At 35.6% G+C, this 12146-nt stretch overlaps 1 protein-coding gene across 1 annotated transcript; it reads left to right on the forward strand.

Moving 5' to 3' along the window:
- Positions 1-226: 226 nt before the first annotated feature.
- Positions 227-11227, forward strand: LOC127181900 (NACHT, LRR and PYD domains-containing protein 1 homolog). The gene is made up of 15 exons (XM_051136909.1): positions 227-361; positions 1972-2009; positions 2154-2211; positions 2413-2450; positions 4474-4534; positions 4812-6447; positions 6590-6663; positions 6754-6851; positions 7313-7411; positions 7467-7695; positions 7871-8127; positions 8226-8342; positions 8520-8664; positions 9953-9988; positions 10085-11227. Exons 1-15 carry the CDS (start codon positions 340-342, stop codon positions 10357-10359), a joined length of 3183 nt encoding a protein of 1060 aa, XP_050992866.1. The 5' UTR covers positions 227-339; the 3' UTR covers positions 10360-11227.
- Positions 11228-12146: the final 919 nt, after the last annotated feature.

Here is a 12146-nt window from a genome sequence, read left to right on the forward strand (position 1 = left end):
ATGTCATGTCATATTATCGATCAGTTTTGGGCGTCTAAAGAGAAAGCGCTCTGAAAGTGCGTTTGTCTCTGTGTTGTTCCTGAAACTACCGTAATCATAGTATAGGCGCGCACACTAATTTCAATCGCGGCTGGTTTGACCGTGTTTTTCTGAACCGCGGCTGGCTTTGATCGCAGTAACAGCCCGCTTCCGCGATGTGATGTTTTCACTCCTTACATCAGTTACTAATTATCGTTGCCTTCCAACTAATGACTTTATTGACAATTATTTTCTAACCTGATTTTCATAGGAGCTTCCAGATAATTCTTCAAGATTCTGTGTTCTAAGAGCGCTCTAGAGATGGAGATTCCGGACACTAACAGTGAGTATACGTTGTGAGTTATGCTATTTTAGACTAAACTATTTAACCCTTTCTCATAATGACATCCTTTTATAACACACGGCTCTTTTTGTTTACATTTTATTTGTTTTAGAATAAATATCCTACAGTAGGGTAGTGTAAATTATGACTTATTATGAATTACTTTTGTTGTTGTTATTATTATTATTATTGTGCTTGTGTGTGTAATATTCTGTGGCTGGTCCATAGGTGTTGTATGATTTTAGCTATTACATATGTATTGATTCTGGTTGGATGGATTGTGTAATTATTTATTTTAAAAGTTGTCTAAGAAATTAGTGCCCTTAAATAATCAATATGGGCTTTTGGACTTTTTTGTGGTTAGGTGTTAAGTAATGTATTTACAAACATGATTCACAAACAGGTTGTACCTAGTGTGAATTCCTCTAAAGTTTTTTTTTTTTTTTTTGCATTTCAGACTTCTGTGATGTCTATCACTATTATCATAGGCCTATAAATACTGTATATAGACAGAAAGAGTTAAATGCACAGACAGAATTCCTGACATTATGTATGATTGACCACAAGGTCAAACTTTACTGGTATTACTACAGTTGTGGGGACATTTGCTCCTCATAACATAGTAAATACCAGTACACACACACCTGCTGGTCAAAACGGTGTAAATGCAACCCCATTACCAATGTTTTTATTGAAAGTATGATGTAATAAAGGCAATTAACATTATTAAATACCTACTAATAATAAAATACTTACAGTGTCTGAAAATGTCATGAGTTTGTTTAATGGAGAGCTTGTCTAAACAGGCCAATACGAGACAATTAACTACTTTCCCTTTTAATTACAGAAATATCTCTTTAAAAATGTCTACAAATTGATGAAACTGATCCAGCATCAGAAGTCGGTTGCATAAACAGCTTAGACTAGTCTTACAAAGTTAGGCTTTTTCTATTCTTACTTTCACATTAGCATCTTCTCTCTGTGTGGTAAATTTGAATAGTAAACTTTGCATAGGAAAAAAAGTATTTGCAAAAGTCTTTCTATGGTTGGTATGTTGTTCTTTCCAAGTTTTGTTATTTTTGTTTTGATCACGTGGACACAACAAAAATGTTGCTCTGTTTCTGCTCATCTCTATAGTCAGTTTGTGTCTTGGCCTGTTGCAATAATTACTAGTCATCTTATTGTGCGATCTACAGTATGGACATGACATCAATCTTTTTTTTTATGACATATTGTATTTGCCATTTATTTTGTTAGTAGACTGATTAAAAACATCTCAGATTTTGGCCACAGCCTTATGATTCAGTCACATTAGTAACATTTCTGTGAAATATCGTGTGCAAAAATAGCTAATAGGGGTTACTGTGACCTCATCTTTACTCTGAAGAGAATGATTGCACTGTTCTTCTCATTTTCCTGTGCTTCCTATAGATTGCATTGCAAGATAATGGCTCTGCTTTGAATTTTGTATGTGTTGAAAGAACATCACATTTTCAGGTATCTTAGACCGCGTATAGGGCAAATTGTTTCTGCTAAATCAACTTCAAATCAAACTCCACTTCTGCCCTTATTCCAACTGACACAAGCTCTAACCAGTTCTTTTCAATCAGGACCAGGCACAATGATGAAACACCAGTCATATTATCATGTAAGTGATTTGAATCTTTCTAATAAGACCTTTGGTGAACTAAGAAGCACTTGAAAGCTCTTTATTTTCAACCAGTGTTGTTTTTGTGTCTGTTTACTTCATGTTCATGAACTGCTTAACCTTCATCATTCTTCCTTTATCAAGTGGTCTAGTTTCCCTCCATATGAAGAGCATGGGACTGAACGACTCCCTACGGCCCACAGTAGGTTCATGTTGTCTCTTTAAAAAATGAGAGCTCTGCTTTAATTGCTAATGAACAATGAGTCTGTGTTTGTGTCTGCACTAAGATCATGGGTCTTTACCAAAATAAAAAGCACTTTCTCTACTAAATCAACATCAGATTAAATTGCATTCCAGCTTTTATTCCAGCTGATTTGAGCTCTAACCAGTTCTTTTCAATCAGGGGCAGGATTGATGATGAAACCTCAGTCATATTATCATGTAAGTGATGAGATAAAAGAATTTACTACAATGTGTGTTTGATATAATCAGTGATGGGAATAACGGCATTACTAACGGCGTAATGAGTAATCAAACGAATTACTGTTTTCCCTGTTACAACGTCATTACCGTTACTGAGAAAAAATGCGGCTTTACTATAATCTATTATTATAATTTTATTTTTTAGTTTATCAGCTGTATTTGATGAGCCGTAAACTCTAGTGTGAAGTCACACCGGCCGTCGTTACGTCTCATACACACGAAAAAAAAAAGATACAGAACGAGAGAGTCTTATACCTTGCAGAATTGACGTGCACCATTTAAACCATATCCTTTGTTGTATTTCCTGTCAAAATAACAGAGTTCCTTTGGAGTTCTTCAGCTTTTAAAGGGGTCATCGGATGCTAAGTTGACTTTTTCATGTTGTTTGAACATTAATGTGTGTTGGCAGTGTATACAAATCTACCCTATAATGATAAAAATCCATGCAGTGGTTTTTAATTAATCTGTAAAAATAATATCCCCTTTTTGAAATCGAGCTGTTCCCAGATGCCTGTCGGTGTGCCATCACACCCACAGAGGCCGCTCCCACAATAGTTGATTGACATGAGCTCTTACCTTAGACCAGCTGTCACAGTCCAGTAACTGTCCATGTTTTGATGCCAGAGCTGGGATGTAAGTTAGACAAAAATATCTCAGATTTAGTGATTGAGGTGTTGTGTTGCTGGATGTAATAATGAACTTAGTGGTCGTCATTTACTCCTGACATCTGAGCCGCTGAAGATGCAGTAGATTACATTTGTTTGTGAAGGGAATGCGCATCCCGATCTACATATATCCATCTATGTTCGTGCGCATCATTCATGATCCAGCTTCACTTACAGCAGGAGTGAGTATAAGCGTTTTTTATGAATCTTTGCGATCGCCTTTCCTTATAATGTGGTAGTTAGGAAGTTTAGCGGCTAAGCGCGGCTAATGTAAACAAGATCGTCTTTCCACAGAGAGAAGAGAGGGGCGGAGCGAGCAGAGCTCATTTGCATTTAAAGGAACAACCCCTTAGAATGAGATGATTTTTGCAGAGCTGATTTTGGCAAGGTAAAAAGGGTGTTGTTTTACAAAACCATTGAGAATTTTTAACCAAAGTATATTAGAGACTTTTCATTAAGACCCTAAAGAATCATATCAACTTGTGGAAAATGGGCATCCGATGACCCCTTTAAGAACTGCCTGTTTCTCCGGTAGTAGGCGGAACTACGGCGCAAACGGCAATCTTATTGGCTGGCGCTCACCTATCATTGTCCTTGTTTTGATTTCAGCAAATCAGTTTGAGCGAACGCAGACAATGTGTTTAATATTCATAAACCCAGCAGCTCATTAATCCTTAGTGCGTTTTATATTGTTTTTAGTATTATAGTTATAGTTTTGTTATCTTTTCAGCCTTTTCGCCCCCCCCCCCCCTTTTTTTTTTCCAGAAACACGAAATTACAAACAATATCTTTAGCACCACCACCAGTCTTAAGTTCAGTCAGCATGACAAATACGCATTCATACATGGTTATTCTAATTACTAAAGTTTAATGCTAAATTATCAAAATATCATATTATAATGTCTGACTGACTGATGCTAAATGTGCTTTCAGATATTTAAAAATCTGTGCCATTAAGCTTTATATATACATACAGGGTATCAGATATTTAATATTAGTCTGGAAAAATGTAATTAATTTCATTTAAATTTCATTCAACATATTTAATATTGGGGGCATCCAAGTTATTTGACATATTTGATTTTTTTTTTTTTTTTAAGTAACACAATAGTTACTTTCCCTGGTAATTAGTTATTTTTTAATGATGTAACTCAGTTACTAACTCAGTTACTATCTGTGAGAAGTAACTAGTAACTGTAACTAATTACTTTATAATGAACCAAAAAGCACGTGGAAGCTCGTTATTTTCAACCAGGGTTGTGTCTGTTTACTTCATGTTCATGAACTTAAACACTCATCATTCTCTCTTTATCAAGTGGCGCAGTTTCCCTTCATATGGAGAGCCTGACTGGACTGAGCAACTCCCTACAACCAACAGTAGGTTTATATTGTCTATTTTAAACACGAGAGCTCTAATTGCTGATGAATATTATAATTAGCTGCTGTATTTGTGTCTGCACTAAAAAACTAAAAAGACTTCAGATTATGAGATCTCTACCAGAATAACAGAATCAGATCAGATCAGATCAAATTGCACTCCTTATCTTATTCCAGCTGGCATGAGCTCTGACCAGTTTATTTCAATCAGGGCCAGACAAAAACCTCAGTTATTTTCATACATGGTAGACCCATATTATTTTCTGTTTTCCTCTAGTATTGCAGTATAAGGAGTCAATCAGATGGAAAAATGAGCATAGGAATGAGAGCAGTTTCCTCTCTGGTAAAAGAGTTTCACTGGCTGCCCTGTACACTGAACCTGTGATTATTCAGAAAAATAAAAAAGGCAGTTTTCAGAATATCAGTGTGGAGGAGTTGTTTAATAAGTCAGACATACATCTGTATTATCCGGCAACTGTCATTCTTCAAGGAAATTCTGGTAGTGGAAAATCTTTCATAGCACAAAAGATTATGTTGGACTGGGCATCTGAAAAATGTTACCTTAAAGACTTTGATCTAGCTTTCTACCTGAGGTGTGACGAGCTGAAGTGTATTTCAGAGGAGATGAGCTTGATTGAGCTCCTGAGCTGGAATTGTAGTTTAACATCAGGTCAGATCTCAAGGATGTTACAGAACTCAGCACAAAGAGTGCTCTTTATCATAGATGGACTTGATAAGCTTAAATTCATGCATCATGAACGTTGCATATCATCCAAATTCCAGAGAGCCCCACCTGAGGTTATTGTTTGCTCCATTCTTAGTAAACAAATCCTGCCCAGATCTGTCCGTCTGATCACTACTAGAACTGATATTCCACAGGGAATGTTATTCAAAGGACCTCAGCGTTTGACTGAGATTATGGGTTTCTCTGAGAAGGGGGTGGAGGAGTACTTCCAGAAGTTCTTCCAGAATGAGGAACTCTTCAGGAAAGCATATGCATGTGTGAGATCAAATGAAACACTCATCACCACCTGCTCCACCCCTGTCATCTGCTGGATCATCTGCATCGTTATGCGAGAGAGGTTCAGTGATTGTGCAGATGTGACGAGTGGATTGGACACCACCACCTCCATCTACGTTGACTTTGTGTCCACTCTACTGGAGCATCACTGCCAGGGTTTGAGTCAGTCTGTGCCAGAGATGTTAAGGAGTCTAGGTCAGCTGGCAGAGAGAGGGATGCTGGAAGACCAAGTTCTGTTTGATGAGAAAACTGTCTATGACACAATTTCAGACCCTGTTGGGAATTCATTCCTGTGCAAGTTCCTCTCAAAGAAAAGAATCCGCAAGGAGACAATGTTTAGTTTCACGCATCTCAGCTTTCAGGAGTTCTTCACCGCTCTCTACTATGTCCTTCTGGATGAAGAAGAGTCTCAAAGGAAGGTGAAAGTGCTGCTTCACAATGTAGAGAGAGGATGGGCTGTGACCTGTTGGTCTGATAGAGACTTTTCAAAGGCAGATGTAGAAGTAAGACACGCAAAGCTGCTGCAGCCTGTGATTTTGTTCCTTTGTGGTCTGTGTAAGAAAGAATGGATCTCCTCATTTTTTGAAAAGCATAACATGACCCTTTCAATCAATATAGAAGCCCAGCTTAAGGAATGGATCAATCAGTGTTTACAAAGATATCAAAATGAACACCTGCTGTTCATTCTCCATTGTCTCTATGAGCTCCATGAGAAGAGCTTTGTTGGGAAAGTTTTGGAACATTTGGTTTTGATACATCTGTCTAATACGGCTCTGAAAAGAACAGACTGTTGGGTGCTGAGGTACTGTTTAATGTGCTTTGAACATGTCAGAAACGTTAAACTCCATGCAACATCTGATAATCCAAAGATGCTCCAGCCTGACCTGCTGTGGTGAGTAAATTTCAGACCCTGTCACAGTTGGGACACGAACTGTGTAAAAGTTATTTTTATATATTTTACTAGATATTTCTATTCTAAAAGATATTATATAGACTCTGCAGCATTAATCAGTGTTGAATGTCATTCTCATTAGCTTAGGGAAAACGGTATTGATTCAGCCAGCCGAGAAGAGATTCACAGAGGAGCTGAAGACGAAGAGAGAAAACAGTATAGTAACACATGATCTACTCATAACTGCATGCACTGGGGGAAAAAAGCCCTTAATTATTTACAACAGTTGTTCTGTTTTTCTGACAGTTGGAAAGAGTTCAGATTCTTCAGCTTGTCAAGATTCTTTGTGCTTTCCTGATAATTCTTTAATTGCACATAAAGATGAATCATCTTCTGCACAATCAGTGAGTATAGCAACTGTGTGTAGTGGAAAAAATAATACTTGATACTTAATGAATTGCTAAACATCTGGATTAAATATTCAGTGATATATTGATACAATCATTAATAACAAAATAGCAACATACAGTCAGGATTAGAACTATTTAATTTACTAAGTAAATTCCTATAATTCATTCTAACAGTTAAGAAATTGCCTGGAATATTTATGTAATGTAGTACTGTGAATCTGAAAGATATAACATTTTTAAAAAAGATAATGTATTGCAAATGCTTATGAACAGAATGTTTGTAATTGTTGGATAGAACCTCTTGATGTGTAACCCTTATTGAAGTGTCAGATTAAGTATTAATAATTCAATTAATCATAATTTTTGCATGAACTGATCATGTAATACAGGAGTATTTATGAGGATAAACAATTCTTCTTCTTCTTCTTCTTTTTTTTTTTTTTTTTACACTTAAGTCCTCAGAAGATGCTGAAGTGTTCACACCTAAACATGTTCAGGGAGATGATAAGGACAAACGCAAGAATAAATACAGGCATTGGACACTGAATTACACTGTGTGTTATACATAATAAAAGGCAGTTATAATTTCATAAACATGAATAATTTTATTTGTCCTCCAGGTTTGTGTGTGCACATGCTGGTCAGTTTCAGTGCAGTCTGACCAGTCTTGTGTTTGTGATGGAGGGTGAAGGAGAGGTGCTGTATAGAGTTGTCTCATGGGATCCTCGTCTGTTAGATGGTTTGGGTCAGATGCAGCCTGCAGGACCCTTGTACAACATTGACTGTTTTAATGGTACAATCTCAGGACTGCACCTTCCACACTGTGAAATAATCTCTGGTAGGTTTATTTTTACATCCTAAATATGATAGATAAATGGATGATACAGTGATAATCTTGTATTTGTAGCCAGATATTTAAGGGTATATATGAGCTCTCAGTTTTAGTGTGAAAACCTGTTCAGTAGATCTTAAAATGACAACAATAAAAATTGTATATTATGTATGCTTTACAGAGGAAAACAAAGACAGTTTGACTATAGCACGTTTCACTGGCGGTAATGTAGAAATAATGAAGCCTTTTAAAGTAAGTGAAACTCATGTGATGATAGACATCAGAGATCTCTCACACTTTGGGCTCTTAAAAAAGATGATCTTTCATCCTTCCCCTGTCATTGCCCAAGTGCTTCTCTTTCTGCGACCAATAACTGCGAGGCAAAGAGAAAACATACTGGATGTCCATTTGCTCCCGTGGAATGTTCCACTGTCAAAGGTATCATTATACTGTGTGTGTGTGTGTGTGTGTGTGTGTGTGTGTATATATATATATATGTATATATGTATGTGTGTGTGTGTGTCTCCTCTCTCAAGGTGAAGGACCAGCACATGGAGAATATACAGATCAAAACCAGTTCAAAGTGTTCGCTTACTCCGGAATCAGAATACAGTCTGTGTTGTCATCCAGAAGGATCCACAGTGCAGCCAGAGGTTATATAATGATTGATTTAACATTTTATTCATTATATTAAAATAATTGCAAAAGAATAAAACATTTGTTCTCAGTACAATGTATAATTATCAATCAGTTTTCACTATAAGTAATTATTGTTTGAAGGATTTTAGTTATTTGGTCTCTTACCAACATATTCTGTTGTTTTATTTCAGACTGAGACATTTGAGTGTAATTATGGTCCAAACTATCATCCCACATATGAAGTGTTTGTGGATGTGAACATTAAGGAAATCAGACTGAGTCTTTTGGATAAAACAGGAAGGGAAGTGTGGGAACCACGGCGAATCCCTCTTACAGGTAATGAATTTTGGATTTCAATATGCTATCTAATGAACAATGTTTAATAAAAGTGTCTATTTGTTGTCTTAACTAGGTGATCAGAATATTTTATTTATTTTTGTATTTGTATTATTGTATTGTACCATTTGTTTTGATTCTAATTGCTGTGCCAAACCCCTGTTTGTGGGGTCCACAAACAAACACAACAACCACCTGTAAATGTACAAAACAAATGACCAACCAACACAAGATCCATCCCTTATAACTCTTACTGTTTTTGCACATCCTATAAATATGATAACCATAGATGTGCCCTTACCTGCTTTTAAAAATGATATTTCGGTGTTATTTTAGTCAATGACAATGGCAGACTACTGTGCATTGTACATACTATTGTATGTTTAGAGAAATTAGTTTTTCATTTGTTTCCTATGTAGTGGCATATGCATATGACTCTGAATTGTGTTTTAATTGATTGTACCGATCCAAGCTGAACTTTTATTACAGTGTACAGTAAGCTGTCGATGAAGAAACTTAACGTTCCTTCGTTATAGTTATAAGGTGATGTTTTTTTAAACTGATAACGGAGGCTTGGGCTCAGCTGTTAAACTGTCAAACTGAGAATTGCACTCTGTGGCGGAAGGAAGTAGTTTTGCACAAAAGAGGGATTTAAAAGACATCCCGTTGTTGTTTCTTATGTATTTACACACTCATGCTATAGAAATGTTGTATAAATGCAATATCACATTTCTAGGGCTGCTAAATTATGACAAAATTTATTATTTAGATTGATTGTGGCTTTTGATATTGTAATAATGATTATTAATATTGATTAATAAAATAGATGTTAAATGTTATTTTATTTGTGTTTGTGGAAATTACATCATATTTCAGCTAAAAAAGACCATTATGTTTAAAAAAAAAAATTAATAAATATTATAATCAGCTGCACATTTACTATTTTACATTATATTTGCATTTTGTTTATTAGGGTGAGAGAATTTGTGAGGTGTAAAAGAAACTAAATGTAATGACGTGAGCTGGCACTTTACATTCAGTTTCACATTTCACTTATATTGCGAACCCCTAATAGATTTAATTTAATGTCCATATCTTGACTTTGTTGAGCATTTTTGATCATTTTAGTGGCATTTTAAATCAATTTGAGTAAGTTTTATCTATATTATATTAACTATATATATGCCTGATTGTTGATTCTTACATGCAAACTTTATTAACTATTTATATTGTTTTATACAATGTTAACCATGTTAACCGTACATTTTATTTCCCTTAATAACAACAGGCCAAGATATAGAACCTATTCACAGAAGGCTCACAGGTATAAACTTAAATACATTTCTATTAGCTTATTCTTTCTATCACCAACAACCCTGTCTGAGAAGTAATTTGAATCTTTTTGGTTTGTTGCAATTAGAATGTGAATTTGTGAAAAAACATAGAGACAAACTCATTCAGAGAGTTTCATCAGTGATGACAGTTGCTGATGGTCTGAGGGCCAAAGACATGATTCCAGATGAAATGTATAATAAAGTTCATGCTGCAGAACCACGACAGGAGAAAACGAGACTCTTGTTGGATGCTCTTGACTCTGGAGGAGCTGCTGTAAAAGCAGAATTCTGCAGACTGCTGAAGGAGAATGAGCATTATCTAGTAGATGAACTGGAGCCTGGACCCAGTAGACCACAGTAATGCTGTAACATTAGAAAGGAACTTCAGTCATTTTGAGATGTAAACGGCAGCTACAGCTTTTATATACATGTATATAGAGGGATCAAGTTGCTTGTATTTTCTAATTCCTAATTCACAAAAATATTTCACTATAAAATATATTACTGGCATGAACTCCGTATTTATTCTAATCACTCATTTATTTGTCTATTGTTTGTGTCTTTTCATATATTTATTCTAATCACTTGTTTATTTCTGTTATCTGTGTCTTGTCACTTGTGATCCTGTCTGTGCACTGGAAGCTTCTGTCACCAAGACAAATTCCTTGTGTGTATAAGCACACTTGGCAATAAAACTCTTTCTGATTCTGATAAGTTTGTGTAAAAACCTGAAGATTGTGTTCTCCAGCATGATTTGAGAATGATCCAAAGAGCATGTGGCACAGATGTAATACTTTGTAAAAATCTAAATATTGAGAAATTCGGCTTTAAAGTTGACCAAATTAAGTTCTTAATAATGCATATTATTAATCAAAAATTAAGTTTTGATATATTTACAGTAGGAATTTTACAAAATATCTTCATGGAACATGATCTTTACTTAATATCCTAATGATTTTTGGCATAAAAGAAAAATCTATAATTTTGACCCATACAATGTATTTTTTGGCTATTGCTAATATACCCCAGCGACTTAAGACTGGTTATGTGGTCCAGGGTCACATATGTATTCCCATGTTGATTCCACTGATGGTGGGACAGTGAATACCTGACTAATCTAATGAATATATATATATATGAAAATTAAAATATGAAAATAATTTCATTTTCAAATGAAAATACTGAGTTGAGCCAAAAACGTAACTGTTTCAAGTCAGTTTAGCACAATGCATTTGTTTAAATGGGAAACCTAACATGATGTTAAATGAAAATATTTTGTTTTAATAAAGTTGTAAAAATTATTTTTTGAGTGTACATTATTTTAATGTAGTCAGTCAAGAACGCATGAAGGCATGAAACTCCAGGGCTAAAAATGAGTCCCACTCTGGCCTTGGTCTCTATTGCACATGTCTGTTGATAGCAATTACCGGGGTTCGAGCATTAAGGCCTTTGAGGTGGTATGCAAAGTTGTTCAGAATGAATGATGGGATATATCATACAGATGTAAGTGTAAGATCTAGTGTTTGTGTGAATAGAATAGCGCCACCTATGCTCCGATCTCCATGAAACTTTGCATGCTTGTTAAGAATCATCTGACACATGTTTTCACCAATTTTTGTAAAGTTTTGAGTTTTTGTTTAGGTTTTATAGGCTTTTGGGTATATGTGGCCACGCCCCTTTTCTAAATGACCCCGTTATAGCTAACCAAAGGACAAAATTCCACATTTTTTTGATAATTATTGATCTAGAGAGTCTGGAGAATATTACTGCAGTGGTTTGATCGAGATTGAGTGAAAAACCTAGGACTAGTTCGCAAAAGTAGGTTTTTCACATATTTGTGAATATTTAATGAGCAATTGGATTGACAGCAGTGGTTCTTGAGGCAAAGTTGTTCATCATGAGGAGATCTATCAAATGATATGCATATTGTGTGGATGTGTGAAACACCACGTGATTACAGAGCCATAGAATTCGTTAGCGCCAACTAGTGGCCGATATCTTTCAAAATTCTTACAGACCATTAGGACCATGAGTTTAACATGCCCACCGAGTTTCGTTCCGATCGACCTCCGTTAACCTTGTCAAATAGGTGCTCAAACTTCATTGGCCAATGGCGGCCATGTTTTTTGAGATACGCCAATGTCCTTA

Source organism: Labeo rohita, chromosome 2, assembly GCF_022985175.1.
Source record: "Labeo rohita strain BAU-BD-2019 chromosome 2, IGBB_LRoh.1.0, whole genome shotgun sequence".
In the NCBI taxonomy this organism is placed as follows: domain Eukaryota; kingdom Metazoa; phylum Chordata; class Actinopteri; order Cypriniformes; family Cyprinidae; genus Labeo; species Labeo rohita.

What these genes read in the sequence shown, in the direction of transcription:
- LOC127181900 (XM_051136909.1), top strand. Translation starts at nt 340, where the DNA reads ATGGAGATTCCGGACACTAACA. An exon ending in GCAACTCCCTACAACCAACA is followed by an intron (nt 4,535 to 4,811) that starts GTAGGTTTATAT and finishes GTTTTCCTCTAG; the next exon opens with TATTGCAGTATAAGGAGTCA. An exon ending in ATTGGACACTGAATTACACT is followed by an intron (nt 7,412 to 7,466) that starts GTGTGTTATACA and finishes GAATAATTTTAT; the next exon opens with TTGTCCTCCAGGTTTGTGTG.